This window comes from Triturus cristatus, chromosome 12, assembly GCF_964204655.1.
Source record: "Triturus cristatus chromosome 12, aTriCri1.1, whole genome shotgun sequence".
Taxonomy (NCBI): domain Eukaryota; kingdom Metazoa; phylum Chordata; class Amphibia; order Caudata; family Salamandridae; genus Triturus; species Triturus cristatus.
In genome coordinates this window covers 699,359,921-699,377,902 of record NC_140595.1, presented here as the reverse complement: position 1 = coordinate 699,377,902, position 17,982 = coordinate 699,359,921, and the positions used below count along the sequence as shown (strand labels likewise).

Sequence of the window (17,982 nt, the reverse complement as noted above, 5' to 3'; positions counted from 1 at the left end):
ACACATTAGAGGGCAAGTGTATAGAACAAGTCCTATTCGAGCAAAAGCTGAGAGGGAACATCACAGGTAACTGGACTCACATAGTTCATGTTGTGGGGAAGAGTTCATTCAAAAGGCACAGTGCAAATTACATTGCAAAGAAATCAAAATGCTGGTCATAATGCGCTCTATGTAAATTGCGGTCAGGGTTGCACAGCTGTCACAGTACAGTTTAGAAGAATTTCCGAGCGCACAGTCAGGTTTCTCCCAAAAGTGTCTGCTTTTTGCACAGGCCTTACACTTCTGTCTGAAGGGGAACACCTGGTGGTCACAGGGGCTGATCTGTATTTTCGCTTTAAGAAATATTACATGTCCACTTCTGCACAACTAAATATTGGTGATGGCCAAACAATGCAAATGCACACATACATGCCAGCTCATACGATACTGGGTCTGTATTTCTGGGCTCCATGACTGAATTCCTGCCAAAGTGCTTCCAAAAGGCTCAGCCTGATATGTGTTGTACTATTCAATGAACTTGCAGTAAACATGTACCTTTACTCCATATGCTGTCAAAGTTAATTTTGACCATCACTGTATACTACGAAAACAACACTTTATTGGACTCATTAGTGACAGACTTTTATGGTCCCATCTTGTGTAACGCAACATTCATTCACCTTCATGAGAGCTGGGCCACTTCCCCCTCCGTGAAGCACATGACTCTATTACTTCTTATTAAGTGCTGCACTCCCACCCAGGCAGGAATGCCCATGCCTAGCACATCTTTATGAAGTAGTATACTTCTTTCAAATCAGGAGTGACAGACCATAGCACATTCTTATGAAGTTGCATATTTCTCCACACTTGCAAGTGTCAGACCCTACAATATTATTAAGTACCACACCCCTTTCAACTCAGTGTGTGACAAGCTTATGAAGCGGTTCTCTCCCTAAAACTTGGAGGTGACAGGCCCAAACCGCTTTTATGAAGTGATACCCTTCCTAACTCAGGAATGACACTGACCCCCCCCCGCCCCCCCCCCCCACCAGCGCCTCACGGGTGAGTAGCACGCTCTAAAGACACAATTGATGGATTGGTATTAATAGTGCGCTCCCTTCAAATCTGGAGTGACAGTGGTACACTCCTTTCAAATCTGGAGTGACAACCCCTAGCACTCTTATTATTAAGTACGGTCCTTTCAACTTAGGCACGAGGAGGCCTGAAACATTCTTGTTGAGCGCGACATTCGTTTTTTAGGTCGAGCCTATAGCGGCAGCACGCATGCGCTGCTCGCTTTGAGAGGCATGCAGTAATGGAGTATGGAGCAGGCCCGGTTCCAGAGAGTGGGCCGGGTGGGCCAGGCCCACCCAAACATGAGCCTGGCCCACCCAAACATGAGCCTTGGCCCTCGCATTGAGAACATGAAGGCCAATAGAAAATGGGCACTTTAATTTAAAACGTTCCTCTGAACGTTGTTTTTCTTCATGTTCTGGGAGATGCGTTATTGGGCCTGGGCTCAGGTGGGCTGTATCGTGCAAGTACAATAGGGGCATGGCGAAAGGAACAAATTCTTTATTTGACACCGAGTAACTTTTGCCTACTGTCCCGTGCTGCGTGGATATTTCCATTTCTGTTCAGCATTTGAGAAAAGAAGTTTGTTTATTCTGATTCACCTTTACTGACTCCTGCAGCTGCTTATCAGATCAGGCTGTGACTCAAGGAGTAGGTAAGAGAATGTGTTACAATTTGTTTTTATTAAAAAATCTGCACAGGCCCAGAAAGGCACATACTTTAAATTGTTTTGATAATTATCATGGCCATGGATGCAAGGCATCAATAAAAAATGTCCAGCGAACTGGTGATTTATGATCCTGCTGGAGAGCAATCCTTTGCCTATCAGTGGTTTTTAATTGCAGATAAGCTGCATTTTATGTGGATAGCTCAGTGGGTTACTGCCTTTGTCACAGAGATTCTTGTGTTACTTGCAGTTCAGAAGTTACAATCCTAACATAGGACAGTGGCCTATGAACTGTCATCAAAGAGCTGCGTACAAACATGAATGGTATAGTTAGAACTTCAATTTTTGTGTTACTATATATTAAGAACTTCCCCAGTCATTCATTATTTTAATGTTGCTAAATAGAGTTTGGGCCGATATACATTTTTATTAGTAAAGCAAACACCCAACCACTGGGGTATGCTTTACATCCTGAGGTTGTGCTTCCCCAGCCCAAACCCTCTTAAAATATACTGCCCACCAGTATGGATGACGTGATTCATACACCTTGTAATCTTCATTGGCTCATGTGACATTCCCTATAGACTGAATGATATACTTGTATGATTTATTGTCTCTGTATGTTGTGTGCGTTGTGTAAAGTACTGTGACACCCTACACTGATATGAGTAGCGCTATACAACAAATGAAATGCATATGAGAGAGGGGCTATGGAGAGATGAAGGGCACTGTTGGAGGGTGGTAGTAATAGTATCTGCTGAAAAAGAGGTTAGGCGCCAAAATAGACTTTCGCACTAGCACTAAAACCAGCCCTGTCATTGCCTTTCTGTTTTTATTTAATGAGTAGTCAGGTCATTAGGGCACCTGTGGAACATACTTTAAAGTGTGTGCTAATTATATTTACTACTATATTCAATGTTTTAAGTTTGAAGGTGATTTTACTAATGTTTTTTACGGGAATAATGAAAGTGGATGGTGGCTAATATGGGGCTGTGGCCCAAGGTCATCTGTGAGATAAGGTGCACAGGAGAGGGATGGTAGAAAGCTGGATAATCGGGCCTGGAAGTACTTGTGTTGAAACCTGGCCTGTTGGAATTTGAGGGTTTGCACTTACGTCCAGACATTGCTCTTAAATCGCAAGTAAATATAATGTAATCTAGGGCTTGTAGACTACCACAAGAAGCGACAAATTGGGCCCGCAGTGGCCCACCCAAATACACTCTTGGCCCACCCAACTAAAAAATCCTGGAGCCGGGCCTGGTATGGAGTGGAAGCTTCGCCCACTCTACGCCCATGTTTTTAATTGGCGTTCATAAATGCTGCCGTCTGATTGATAATGAGGCTTGTTAGTCCCTCCTTATTATGGCCATGTCGTCATTTGTACCCTCCCATGGCTACTGGCCCCTTTACTTCGAGTGTTACACAGTACAGTACGCGTTATTTAGACTGTGAGCACTACTTTGTCCCAGCCTTCTCGCCTCTTCCCCCCACTCCCGTTGTCCGTGCTCCCCCCTGTCCGTGATGCTATGCAATAGGCCTCGCGTAAATGCGAGTCCTATTGCATTGCAAATGCTTGGTTACGTCGGAACTACACTCAACTTGTTTCACCTTTAAAGACCCTCCTTTTGACTCCACAATAAGAGGTTCTTCCAACAGAACGACTCTCCCCTGATATATATCAAAATAGACCTGATTCAGGTGGGAGAATCTCAGATTTTGAAGCCATAAATGGCTTTATTCTGGATGTTTGCCTTCTAAAATTGCCTCTACTACACTAGAAGTCAATTGAGGAAATACATTTCTCCAAATTTTTTTTCCAAATGTCCCACTTTGCCGTTCAAAAATGTTGACATGCGTACGCTGGACCTATTGACAGATATACTTTTGGACACTACCTATACATTTGCCTTCATGTTGTAAACACTTCATTTTAGGGCGCATTTTCGATCAATAATCACTCCTATAAACGTCCCCGAACTCTTCATTTTAGTGCGCATTTTCGATCAATATTAAAGCCTATAAACCTCCCCGAACTAACCCCCTTCAACTGAGGACCCAGTCATTCCTCTCTTGTAACTCAGTTTCCTTGGGGCTGTGCTGGACTGTTTCGCTTGGCTCCACTGTCACACGGCCAAACGCATGGCTTCGCCTGCTCCCGCACGGCGCTTGTTGTTGTCCTGCAGCCGGGCGCTCATTGGCGGGCCGGACGCAGGGCCCCGCCTCCCTGCTGCAGCTCCTCGTGGACCTGTGTCTGCTCCGACTGCTGATTTCCGATTGGCCTTGTCCGCAGCCAATGAGCGCGCAGGCTGCCCGGCACCCGGCCGCACCACGGTACACGTGCAGCAGGCACCTCCAGCCGGTGACATCACCTGCCCGTCTGGGCCAATGGCGGCGCGCGACAGCATCTTATGCAATGAGCCCGGCACATGTCTGCCACGACGGGCACCTCGAGCAAGAGAGGAGGCGCCCGAGCAGCAGAGTCTCATTCCGATCCTGGCGCTCCCTCTGACAAGACGTGCCAGGATTTACTGCTAGTCACTGCCAGAGGAGGCGAAGTATGCCAGTGGACAGGTAGGAGACTGCGCCCGCTCCCCTTCCCTGCAGATACCCTACTCCTCTCCCGGGGAACTCTGCAACGGTGTGGCACAGCATCTACCTGGACAGGTGTTTGGGTGCCTCCGTGCACCCATTCCTGCTGCTGTGTCTGACCGCGCCCTCGCCGCCTTCCCCGGTTGTTACAAGGGTCGTCATGTTGTGCATGTATATGTTGTAAGCCGGTGGAAAGATAACTCAGTGGTCTAATGCATTAGTTGTAGAAACTCGTGTTGACAGCTTCAAATCATGGCGGGTCCATGTAACCCTTAAACTTGCTAAAGTCCATACATTAAATGTCATCGAGCTCAAGTGCCATTTGTAAGTGTACCACGGGTATGTCCTTACCCGTGGCGCAAACCACTGCATATTGCAACCGTAAGGCTAGGGTCACAACTTGCTGGCTCGTCCCGCCTCTAGCACTGTCCCCGGCATCCTTTCAATGCTGCTTCGGCTGTGCTTTGCCTCTGTGATAGAGTCCCCTCATCTCTTTGAGTCCAGTGGACTGGCAGGCGTTGGACCGTCTCCAGAGGTTGACAGGTTGTTGTGTATTGCAATTGCATTTATATAGCATAGCGCTTACTGCCCCTGACGAGGCGTCGAAGCGCTTTTGTATATGTTGAGCAGTGCTGCCCAGCGCCACCATGCCAGCCGCCTCCTTTCCCCATCGCTTTGCTCTTCCTCTTCTTGCTACTTTAGAATATTATAGCGCTGCTTTGCGGGGTGTATGGCCTCGTGGCGCTTCAAGCTTTAAGGGTTGGTTGCTGAAGGAAGTCTGAAAAGGCGAGTTTTTGTATTTTTTCTTGCACATCTGTTACTTTCTTGCACAGCTGTTACTTGGTCTATGTGTGGCATTGTTGTTATTGAACAAAGCATTCTAGAGTTACCTCCCTGGGCGTCTCTGTTCTGTGCATACGTGCCGTGCCTCTGGTTCCCGTGGTGGGCGCACGGGGGAGGCTGCAGACCACAGGAGAGCGCAGGAGGGAGATGCACAACTGCCCTGTACAGGTGGGGACGGCATGCACGGGTCTGCAGAGGGTAGAAGCAGATGCTCTGCAGAGGGAAGAAGCAAGCTACTGGGCAGGATGTTTCATTAATGCTAAGGTTGCATATCAAGCGTCTGCATGGTATTATTAGGGGCTTGCGGACTGGGGGGCAATATAGGGGTTTGCAGAGGGGATGGCTGTGTTAGTGTGTGATAAACGGGGATGGGCGTTGTGTAGGATTGCCTGCACGCAGTGGCGTGCAGCATGTGGGGCTGCACATGATTCGACACCAGAGGGGAGGGGCTGCATAATACTGGGCTGCACTGGAAAGAGGTGCACTGTTCACTCACGGGGTGGCACAGGAAGGTGCGGCACACGATAGCTGTGTGCCAAGCTGCGCTGCCCCGTAGAGGGCTGTCCACGCGGGGGCTTTGGGGGCGGGGCTGCACGGGGGCTCCCCAGTAGGAGAGGTCTGTACAGGAGGCAGCGGCAGGGAGATGGACGTACTGAGGCGGACTAGGTACTGCACGGGCAATGCATAAGGGGCTTTCACGGGGCGGCTCGGCGCCATTTCAAGTTCATTCCTGTGAGTTCCAGTGATGCAGCCGCATCCAAGTTACTCTTCTGTTTATCCACCGCTTCTGCCCTGGCCCTCTGCCTCGTCCTTCTCTTTCCACGTCTCCCCCTTTCTCCATCTGTTACCTTCCCCTCCTCTATGCTTTGTGAATGGCCCCTGTCCCTCCCTCCATCTTTCAGCACAGAGAGACGGAGACGAGGAGGAAACATCCTCTCGCAATGCCCGCACCTCTGGACCCGCCCTTTTTCTGAAAAACAAAGTGTCCTACAATGCCGTCTCTTCCAGATAATGTCATTCTTCATGGAAGTGCCTCTTACCGGATAGTGCCCCCACCCGTAGAGATGCCGCGCCGACTGCGAGATTTGTCAGTGTCTGAAGTAAACAGGTGCCAGATTAGACGGTCTGTCGTAGACAGATGCTAGATTAGTCGGTCTGTCGTAGACAGATGCTAGATTAGACGTTCTGTCGTAGACAGATGCTAGATTAGTCAGGCTGTCGTAGACAGATGCCTGATTAGACGGTCTGTCATAGGCAAATGCCCGATTAGACAGTCTGTCGTAGACAGATGCCCGATTAGACGGTCTGTCGTAGACAGATGCCTGATTAGACGGTCTGTCATAGGCAAATGCCCGATTAGACGGTCTGTCGTAGACAGATGCCCGATTAGACGGTCTGTCGTAGACAGATGCCTGATTAGACGGTCTGTCATAGGCAGATGCTAGATTAGACGGTCTGTCGATGCTCGGTATTCTAAGGGGGTAGTAGTTCTTCGCCATCTTCTGATACTGTCCTCCGTGAAGCTCCCCTCTACCTGCAGGATTCTCCCAGTTCCTGATAATGCCCTGCTCTTGATAATGCCCGCACCTGTGCATCTGCCTTCTGTGATGCCACAACCTGTAGAGCGGCTTCTTCCTCGGTCATATACCCATCTACAGGTGTGCTCCTCTCGTGATAAACTCCCTTCGTCTAGAACGTTCCCTGGCTTGGTCATTCTGCCCACCTGTGAGTAGTTTGCAGCTCATGACGGAATCGGTGCTGTGCGGTGATATTTGTGAAGTTTGGCTGTATTTTCGCCCTCTTCTGACTTCTTGCCTCATACCGCAATGCGAGTGGAAGCGGGAGAGCCAAGAAATTAGCAGGGAGAGCCGATCCAGAGCCGAGACAATGGTCTGTCTGGCTTGGCTCTCAAAGCCCGTGCACGAGCCGAGCCCTGAAAACACGTCATATTGAAATATGATGAAGTCTTTTCAAAATGTAAAAAAAAAAGTGTATGCTTTAACATGCGCATGCGCCGGAGTACAGTTGCATTGATATAAGTGATCGTTTTTTATTAAACATTAATGTGGGTGTTTTGCACATAGTGGTGACAGCGGTGACATGTGGGTGTATTTGCATGTGGTGGTAGTGAAGAAGAGTTGGTGTTATTGCCTTGCACCACAATGGGAACAGAGCAAGGTGTGATATTGGCTCATGGTAGCGCAGAGGAGCAACTAGAGCCAAATTTCGGGGGGGCTAAGAAATTTTTTTTGGGGGGGGGCTGAATCTTTTAAGCCATAACGCAGAGTGGAACTGCAGGGGCTCTTAGAAGGGGTGAAACAACAGCGAGGCCTCATTAACATGCAAATGGTCTTTTAAAGACCTGTGAAGTGCTCGGGTGCGGCTGTGTGTGTGCCCGGGAAGCTGTCTCATCCCGGGATGCCACACACGAGGGGGGGCTGAAGCCCTGTGAGTCCAATGAGTGTTGCGCGCCTGTGGTAGCGCCCACCTAGTATCGGATGGAGCCAGTGTCTTGTGGTGGCAGTGATAAAGCTTGGGTTTGTTTGCACATGGTATTATTGGTGGTAGTGGTGAAGAGTGGGTGTAGTTGCACATGGTGCTGGCATTGCCTCATACCACCGTTTGAATGGCGCTAAGTGCGTGATTGGCTCATGGTGCCATTCAACTAGTGATGCAATCAGTGTCTTGCGGTGGCATTGGCCTATTTGATAGCACCGTGAGCTCATAGTATCATTGGTGGACTCTGACGAGATTTGCTCTGATTGGTGGTGCGATCGGCCCGGCCCGTTAGTGTCTGGATTTAATCATTGATAAGGTGACATGAAATCTTACGTATAGTGAGTGGGGTCCTGGGCCACAGGCTGGATCAATGTATTCACGTACTTCACAATAACCTGCAAACAATATAGAATTGTGTACTGGTAGTAAACATTCATAGACTTTCGTGTTTATATGTGCATTATTATTTTGTCTCGCTATAAGTGGCAGGGTCTTGTGAAGAGGGGTGGGGGGGGGGGCGTGGTTGGGGACGAGGTTGCAGAGCTCTCCCAGTGCTCATCTTCATGAAAGCACGTGGGACCGGAGGCCGTGGGCGTAGACAGTGTGTTTTTCAGGTTCTTAGCACATAGGCGCTAAAAGCGCTCTCGAGAGGCGCGCGCCCACCCCCGAGCCCCTCTTTGCTTCTTGACTGCGCTGTGTTGGGTAATGTGAGCCGAAAATAGGCCCAGATGCATGTTTTGAGACAGATATTATAAACAATTGCTGTACCGTATTTTGTTGTTATTCGCGCACACATATAGCACATTAAGCTTTTTCTATCCTTGCGCAGGTACAGACAGTACATATATGGGAGGTAGCTCTTGTGGCTATACATCGCGCAGGGCTGATTCTTACGCATGTGCAGCACACTTTTCATATCTTTGCACGTGTATAGCGCCTAGGGCTACAACACTTGAACATGGTTAGGACTGGCGAAAACAGTTTTTACACATATGTAGTACGAGGTTCCTATTGTTCGTATGTAGCGCATGGACCCTGGTGCACGCAAAGCACATGGGTTCATATAGCTTTTTTATTATTCACGTATATAGCACAGAGCTTCTATCATGGAAATAGATAGATAGATAGATAGATAGATAGATAGATAGATAGATAGATAGATAGATAGATAGATAGATAGATAGATAGATAGATAGATAGATAGATAGATAGATAGATAGATAGATAGTTAGATAGTTAGATAGATAGATAGATATACATACAGACTATACTAATGAAAATAAATGCAGCCCAATAACACATTGTTTAACACACGTGCCCTAATAAACACACATTGACAGATGCGTTCCGGCAGTGCAGAATTCCTTGCCATTACCACAGTACAAAGTGAGTGACATGACACAATGTTCACCATCTGACAGAATGAGAATGCACGTTAGATTGACTTGACTGAGGAACGGAAAGTGATGTGGTGTAAACACGCTTATTTAGCACGAACCCATGGAAATATGGGAAATATTTCTTAGGTCTGTGTTAAATATGGGTTTTGTCATCATGATGCCAGCCTCCAAACCACTTTGCAGTTTACCAGTGTCTGGGCTCCTCTGATTATGTGGCAACAAGGGCCCACATTATGTGGCAGGATTATGTAATATATGTGTCAAAACAAATCGTGCATCTTTGTCTGGCACATAGGCAGTATTATTTTGATCCATATGAGCTGGAAACAACATCATCAACTCTTCAAATTATGTGGCAAGTGCTGTGAATCCATGATTGTGAGATAAATGCCAAAACCTCAGAATCACATAATTCCACTGATCTTTACCATTGAACACTGTTGATAAAACAATCTATTCATGAAAGTTGGAACCTAATTCTATTCAGTTCCCTTTGTTAGTCGCAGCGGAAGAGAGCAGCTTCGCTACCCCTTTCACAGAAAGAATGTATTTTTTTGACAGCACAAAGGATGTTTTCTTCTCAAGTTCTGTGCTCTTACATAAGTAGTTCCTGTGAGACTGTAGACAGCCAAACCGCACAGTCTAGTATTTCAACTACTATTTTAAACGAACATTTCCTTGTTTGGAAAAACACACTTTTAGAGCTAAGTGCCCCATCAGCCTTGTGGTATTTGATGTCACTACAGTGTGTGTGTGTGTGCGCATGCGCGCTCATTAACCAGCACTGTGTAATATGGCCCTATATTGCCATACAGGGGCTCTTGTGACATTTATAGATCACAAGACGGAAGACTAAGCCATTGATAAATAATATCACCTGAATATAAATGAAGTGGTTCATATTATGGCCTTCAAGTATTTTCTGCTTACAGTCTATCATTTCCAGAGATCAAATGTCTCACCAATATGCGCCCCTTATCTCTGACATTCGTCTCACCCACCTGGGGCTCCCCAGACCACCCCCTCACTGTCTGGTACTGCATCCAACCTGGGGGGCTCAGGCTATTTTTAAAGTCTATCTCCACAGCTCTCTTTGAAACCCCAGACAGAGTCAGATGAAAGGTGCCAGACAGAAAAAAGCCCCAAGGGGAACCTTCAAAGCTGAAGGCCACCGCCTGGAGGTGTCTGTGACCTTTCGGGTGCAGCTGACCATCGAAGGTGCAGTGCGAGGTCCTGGCGGTGCGGCTGGGGTGTTCTCCACTTCGGGGGGGCTCTGCAAGCCAGGGGTGAGTTGCGGCTGCAGGTCCTATGCCTCGGATGCCACGAAGCAGCCAGCATTTCTCCCCTTTTCTTCTAGGGCTGAGGGCCTGCTGCTCTACTGTGGCTTGGGCCCCCCTCTCAGGGCCATCTGTCCCTTTCTGCCAGGGCTGAGAGCCACTGGCTATCACAGAGCTGATGCCTATCCCAACCTCCCAGGTCTGAGGCCTGGAGCTCTTAGGGTCATATCTTCTGACCGTCTGATGCAATTTCCTGGAGCTGGGAGCTCGCTGCTGCCATGGGACTGTTGTTAACCATGTCTGCCAGAGCTGAGGCCTATTGCTCTCAGAGGGGTGAGTATTTCACTCTTCCTCCCAGGACCGAGAGTCCTTGGACACCTTTTCTGTGAACGGGTCCCGCCGGGGCTGCCCTGTCAGCACAGGAGGGCTCTGAGGAGCGATTACTGCTCATTTATCCCTGTGATTCATCTGTACCTGAATGACTAGATGAACTGGCATCCACGTCGTTCTAAGCAGGGCTGTAATTAGCCCTGACCCGCTGCCACGTCCTCTGTGTTGCCAGGTGTGGCGCAGTGCCCCGGGATCACGTGTTCCAAGAGAGCAGGGGGGCTGGGGGCGAAGGTGTAGGAGCAGAGGATGAGGGTGCAGGGGGCACCACCTCTAGGTGGTGGAGGAGCCCTGAGTGGGTGGTTGTGTGTGGAAACACCACCAGTATGACAGTGTAGGAGCACAGAGTGTGTGACTGTGTGTGGAAACACCTGCTGTGGGACGGCGTAGCAGCACAAAATGTGTAATTGTGTGTGGAAACACCTGCGGTGAGACGGTGTAGGAGCACAGAGTGTGTGACTGTGTGTGGAAACACCTGCGGTGGGACGGTGTAGGAGCACAGTGTGTGATTGTGTGTGGAAAGACCTGCTGTGGGACAGTGTAGGAGCACAGAGTGTGTGATGGTGTGTGGAAACACCTGCTGTGGACGGCCTAGAAGCAGAGTGTGAGACTGTGTGTGGAAACTCCTGCTGTGAGATGGTGTAGGGGCACAAAGTGTGTGATGGTGTGTGGAAACGCCTGCTGTGGGACAGTGTAGGAGGCCAAAGTGTGTGATTGTGTGTAGGAACACCTGCTGTGGGACGGTGTAGAAGCACAGTGTGTGTGATTGTGTGTAGAAACACCTGCTGTAGGGTGGTGTAGAAGCACCTGCTTTGGGATGGTGTAGGATCATCTGCTCTGGGATGCTGTAGGCGCTCTTGAGTACGGGATTGTGGTGGTGCAGTGGTTGTGGCTGAGTGATGGTAGGGGATCACCTCTGTTAGGTGTTGGCATTCAGCTTGTGGGTTGGTGTTCGAACACATGCTGTGTGGGGTGGTGTAGTTAGACTGCTCACAGGATGATGTAAGAGCCCTGCCTGCGGAACAGAGTAAGAGCGCCACCTTAGTAATGATGTGGGAGCTCCACCTTTGGGGAGGTGTAGACGCACCTGTGTTGCTAATTGAGTTTTCTCTATAGTTCCTCAGTCCTTGTGCTTGGAGGAAGGATGGCTTATTTTGTGTGGAATGGGCTCTTCCATTTCAGCCATGTTGCCTGTTGCTACTGGTACGAGCTCTTGTCATAAGCTTCCCTGCAGGTGGTCAGGTTAGGATATCGCGGCTAATATGATCTCTGGTCACCAGGATAACTCGTTGTGGCAGTTGTGAGCTCATCTCTAACCATCTAGGACATCCTATTACAGTTGCTTTTTACTCCCCTGCATGTAGCCAATATGGTTCATCGTGGCTGGTTTGAGGTCCTCATTGGAAGCCAGGATGACACTTTGTGGCTGGTTAACCTCTAGTGGTGGCCAGGATTGCTCATTGGCAGCTGGATGATCAAGGAGAGGATTCCACAAGGCTCGTTATGTGCCGTATGAGCTTCTCTAGTGTGGCCATGGCGACATATTGTGGTTAGAGTTGGACCTCCCGAATGCAGCCGGGGTGACGTAATATTTTTTGTGAGGTCTCCTCAAGTCCTGGCCAGAGTTCTTTTTTTATTGCAAATAAGCTCTAAGCAAGTTGTTTTGCCATTATGAGCTCCTCCTCCGGCAGATAGTGTGGCGTGGAGCTCCAGTAGTGTTGGTCTATATGGCTCATAATGGCCGCTCTGATCTCCCCCACTGGTGGCCAACGTGGCTTATATGACTGGTCCTAGCTTTTGTTGGAAGCCAGGGGGTGCTGTCCTCTGGTGGTTGTCAGGGTGGCTCATTGTGGCGGTATGAGTTCCTCCAGTGGTTGCCTGGGTAGCTTGTTATGACCACTCCGGTTTCTTGTAGTGTTGGCCTTGTTGGCACATTGCTGCCGAGATGAACTCTAGTGATGGCCTGAGCATCTTGTTGTGGTGGTAGGAGCTCAGTTCAATGGTGGGCAGGGTTCAGGACCAGGTATTCCATTAGAAGCCAGCGGGGTGGGTGTACCCGAGGAAATGCTGAGTCAGCCTAACGGGAGGATCCAACATCTCCCTCATTTCCCCCTGGGTTGATATAACAAGACTTCCCCATCGCTCCTGGCACTGTCTGTGGGACATGAGATCGACAGAACGTGCCCTCCTGGGACAGAACTTAATATACCATCGAGCCCCCTTCGACGAGACCGCCAGCATGGGGCAAGTTAAGAGCGTGTCTGCGCGGCTCCCTGGTGGACTCCTAAGTGACGGCAGCTCTGCTTGGCCTTGTCTGCGGGTAGGAGCGTGCCAGCTCTGCGTTTTCTCTTCATTAGAGATGGGTGACGGGGGGCCTCCTGCAGCCTGCAGTAAACAGGTTCATGGCTTGAGGAGCAGGCGTTCGCATCTGTCAAGGGTGTTTCCTGGAAGGCGACCTCTGGCTGGCAAGCCTGTCCCTCGGCCACCTGCCTGCCTGCAAGACAGAATGGTTTAGCACCTCCGGCCTTTTATCCTTCACCTGCTTCCACCATGCCATCCATGCTTCACTAGCTCTCTTCAGTGGGACCCATGGTTCACAGCTCATCTTTCTTTCCTCCCTGGCATCCCTTGCGTGTGTAATTTTGCAGCTCCCTTCTTGGGATCTGAAGTACCCCAGCTCTTTCCGTGACATTTGTTCACTGGCTCCCCGCCATGTCTTCTCTTGAGCACCAGCTCTCCCAAGCGTTCATTGTTGAGTGGAACCCTTCATGGCTTCCCTTGCTCAACAGCTCTCTTCTTGGCATCCTGTGTTCACTAGCCCCATCATGGCATCTGTTGCCACCAGTTTTGTCTGCCACCCATAGATCACCAGCCACCCTCAAAGCTTCTGTTGCCCAATAGCTGTTTCACTAGCCCATCATGACTTTTGTTGCCTATAAGCTACATTGTTTTTGCTGTTGTACAGTTTTACTTTGTTTCTGCTGTTGTACAGTGCTACATTGTTTCTGCTGTTGCACAGTGCTACATTGTTTCTGCTGTTGTACAGTGCTACATTGTTTCTGCTGTTGCACAGTGCTACATTGTTTCTGCTGTTGCACAGTGCTACATTGTTTCTGCTGTTGCACAGTGCTACATTGTTTCTGCTGTTGCACAGTGCTACATTGTTTCTGCTGTTGCACAGTGCTACATTGTTTCTGCTGTTGCACAGTGCTACATTGTTTCTGCTGTAGCACAGTGCTACATTGTTTCTGCTATTATACAGTGTTACTTTGTTTCTGCGGTTGCACAGTGCTACATTGTTTCTGCTGTTGCGCAGTCGTACATTGTTTCCCCTTCTGTACAATGCTACATTGTTTTTGCTGTTGTACAGTGTTACATTATTTCTGCTTTTGTACAATGTTACATGGTTTCTGCCCAGGGAGCCCATGACTTGGTGGGAGGGGGAAAACAATGGGGATCATATATAGGGAAGAAGACCCAGCCCACTGGGGTCAGCCCTGGAGACACGGATGCCTCTGGCCAGCCAGGCATACAAGGTTAATGTCAAGGCTGCCACTAGCTTTCAGCATGTGCTTGTATAGGTAGGACGTGCTCAAGCCCATGTAGTTACAGAGTGGGTTCCCCAGTGATTTGCTTGCCTCATGGGGATGTTGTGAAGCGATCCTGGTGGCGTGCATTAGGTGGTGGAATCCCATGTGAAGGTCTCAGCCTATGCCCATGTTAATAGGCGATATGGATTCAGTCTGCCCGGCTCCATCCAAGTGCAATAGAAGCCAGTTCTCTGCTAAGGGTGGGGGTTTCCATTCAGCCCCTGCGTGCCCCTCCTGCGCCTTTGTTTCAGCTGGACATAAGTCTCATCTTTTGCTCTTTTTCTCCTTCCTTCCTTCTCTCGCCCCTTTGTTCGAAACTGCAGGTTGTTCTTTTGGCCTGCCTTGACTGGATGAGCTCCACTGTCCCCATCTCAACGTTACTCAGATTGGGGGAGCAGCAGGTTCTAGGGAGGGGTGGTCTATCTTCTCTTTGCACCTGCTGATGACTCTTGCTTAAGCCGTATCGGTTCCTTTTCCAGGTGCGTTTCTTACAGTACCCATTTCTTCTGGAACAAGGATGCCATAAACTGGTGCCGGCCCAAATAAGTTATGAGTGCCAGCTGCGAGACGGGAAGCACCCTTGCTGAACGCGCGGGTCATTTTGAAGTCACCACTGGGGGTACAGGCACCACGAGTAGTGCACGCCGCCCCCGACCAACCCGGGAGGTGGTGGTGGAGCAGCAGAGCCAGTCCAATGATGACACTGATGCCAACAGCAATGGGTCGAGTGGCAACGAGTCCAACGGCCACGAGTCCAATGGCAACGAGTCCAACGGTGCGGAATCGCGGGGACGGGACTCCCGCTCCTCCCACAGTAGCACGAGTGGCAACGGCAAGGACTCAGCCCTTCTGGAGACCACCGAGAGCAATAAGAGGTAAGAAAACAGGAATCTATTGAAATAGGTAAGAGCAAATTGTATCAGGCACCTCTCAGTCATGAGCCTTAGAACTAAGTCAATAATATAGCATCCTGTCATTACCCGACAATCTTTCAAACTGTTAGATGGCCTTTAGAATGGTAAGATTGGAGAGGGGGTCTGCACTTTGTGAGACAGATGATGGGCTGTCATGCATTGACCTGCAAGAGAGCGGCAGAAGTTCCCATTGTGGCTGTGGGGGGGGGGGGGGTCTGCTACTGGTAATGTCTGAACATGGAGAGGGGGGTTGTCAGATAAGCTTCACTAAGTGGGGAAAGTATGGTTATGTAGCTGTGCAGAATTTCTATAGGAGGTAAGACGAGAACAATGTCCATGAAGTAGTGTGTTTAACTCGGGTTGCATGCATCTCATGTCTGGAGAAGGGCACTGAACCAGGGGCTCGACTTGGCCGCTGCCTTTTCTTTTCGATTCCCCAGTTGGCTGTACTTGCACTCTCCGCAGTTCTCAATTCGCTCACATTTTTCTCTTTCTGCTTCCTGAGCATTCACTTCCCTTGTCTCCGTCTCTTCTCCTCCTCAGGTCTTCTAGAGCTAAAGTCTGTTTTTTCTTGAGTTGATTCTTTAAAGTCTGCTTCTTTCTTTCCCATGAGATCTCAGTCACTTTGCTGAAGTTTCCGACTTTTTTTTTCTGCAGCACGAACTCTCAGAGTCCATCTCCTCCGAGCAGCTCCATTGCCTACAGCCTGCTGAGTGCCAGCTCAGAGCAGGACAACCCCTCCACCAGTGGCTGCAGGTATGTGCATGCCCCGCCTTCTGCCCCAACCATGATGGCAGTGCCCCTGGCTCCACAGGCCTGACTCTCTGTCTCCTTCTCTCTGCCCTCAAGCAGCAGTGAACAGTCTGCCCGTGAGAAGACCCAGAAGGAGCTGATGAAGGCGCTCAAGGAGCTCAAGATCCGGCTACCATCCGAGAAGCGTGGCAAGGGCAAGTCGGGCACGCTGGCCACCCTGCAGTATGCGCTGTCCTGTGTTAAGCAAGTCCGAGGTGAGTCTGAGCTCCCGCCTTGGAGCCCTTGGGATTTCACCCCCTGAACAGCCTTTATGAAGAGAGACTAAGAGCTTCTAAATATTGAATAACAAAGACCCGGTCAGAAACACACTTACGTGTGGTCCGCAACCAGGGCAGCCGTATACTTTGTAACTATCAGATTGCAGAACCTCATTCTTGACCCTTCACACTCATGACTACTCCAGTACTTGGTGTCACAGACAGATTTGCCAGAGTACCTCAGTCCTGACCCGTCACACTCATTACTACTCCAGTACTTGGTGTCACAGACAGATTTACCAGAGTACCTCAGTCCTGACCCATCACACTCATTAATACTCCAGTACTTGGTGTCACAGACAGATTTACCAGAGTACCTCAGTCCTGACCCGTCACACTCATTAATACTCCAGTACTTGGTGTCACAGACAGATTTGCCAGAGTACCTCAGTCCTGACCCTTCACACTCATTAATACTCCTGTACTTGGTGTCACAGACAGATTTGCCAGACTACCTCAGTCCTGCCCGAGCCTCAGTTTTGGCACAGTAAGGCTAGTGTGCGGCTCTCTTCAGAGTAGTGCCCTGTCCTACAAGACCTAGTGATTTCATTGGTGTCTTTGTATGATGTCAGTCTGGCTCTTTAAACTCCCTGCCGCCCCTCTGCTGCTTGAGAAAACACATCCCACGGAACCAAATTCATTCATTTCCACCCCCATATCAACTTGTGCGCCACCACCAGCTGACCATTCAAACTGGAAGCAGAGAGATTTGCCTTCTCTCTCCTTGTAGATTTAGAGAACAGATTCTGGTTTCCGTTTAGGGTCGAGTGTGAGGTGTGTAGCAACTTTCGTCTGAAGAAGGCAGAATATAAAGTGATAACCTTATTATTCTGGGCAGTCTCCTTCCATATTCCGAGATTCCGAAAAGAAAGCATGTGACGACTCAAGTTCTCCTTGGTCACTTTGCTTCAGCTCAGCTTCCTAAATTTAATACAAGTGTACCGAATGTAACACCACTTAAAAAATGTGTTCATGTATCCCACCCTGCAGCACGACTTGCTGTTTACGCACCGTGTTGAGTGTGCAGTATGTCTTTGCGGTGGGTGGAGTGGGGTTACGCCTCAATCCCAAGTCCAGAATTTAACTCTTGTTAAAAGATATGGACCTTGTTTTTCCCTGTACAGCCAACCAGGAGTACTACCAGCAGTGGACGGTGGATGACAGCCAGCCCTGCTGCCTGGACATGTCCAGCTACACCATCGAGGAACTGGAGAACATCACGTCTGAGTACACGCTCAAGAACCAGGTGAGCGCCTGCCCCCTTCTGCTTCCTGGCGGAGTTCAGCCATTTTATTCTTTGTGGGTGAGGGTGAAGATTCTAGGCTTTATGTTGGTGATGGCTAAGGTTTCGGGTGTTGTTGATGTTTCCTTAGGGTGTGCAAAGTCTCATGTCAATCCAGATTACTTACCCATTTGTAGTTTGTGGAGTTTCCCAGTTTTGCTACGTCTGTGAAAACTGCCAATATTTCCTCATAGGAGCAAGTTGGCCCTAAAATGAATGGGCCATTTTCATGCCAGCTAATTAAAAAAACCCTTTTCCTCTCCAGTTTAAAGCTTGCTGGATGTTGTCAATATTTCTTTCCTTTGAAACAAATGCAGGGAGGCACAAGTGTCCTGAATTTGACGTGATACAGATAGCTCAGCTGTCTCGGGTTGTAGTGCTAGATTTACAGGAAGTTTGCATTCTGCACTT

General features: G+C 49.1%; 1 protein-coding gene across 4 annotated transcripts in view; it reads left to right on the top strand.

Annotated features, from left to right (window-relative positions):
- The first annotated feature begins 4,171 nt into the window (after nt 1-4,171).
- The window catches only part of PER1 (period circadian regulator 1), a 35,819-nt gene continuing 22,008 nt past the window's right edge, over nt 4,172-17,982 (top strand). For 2 of the 4 annotated variants that reach the window (XM_085638500.1, XM_085638501.1), the window contains exons 1-5: nt 4,182-4,291; nt 14,785-15,180; nt 15,877-15,975; nt 16,072-16,226; nt 17,414-17,535. In XM_085638500.1, the coding sequence (XP_085494626.1) occupies nt 14,855-15,180; nt 15,877-15,975; nt 16,072-16,226; nt 17,414-17,535 (702 nt within the window). In that variant the 5' untranslated portion in view covers nt 4,182-4,291; nt 14,785-14,854. Of the gene's footprint in view, nt 4,292-14,628; nt 15,181-15,876; nt 15,976-16,071; nt 16,227-17,413; nt 17,536-17,982 lie in introns of all 4 variants that reach the window. The other 2 variants (XM_085638498.1, XM_085638499.1) reach the window with 2 other exon arrangements.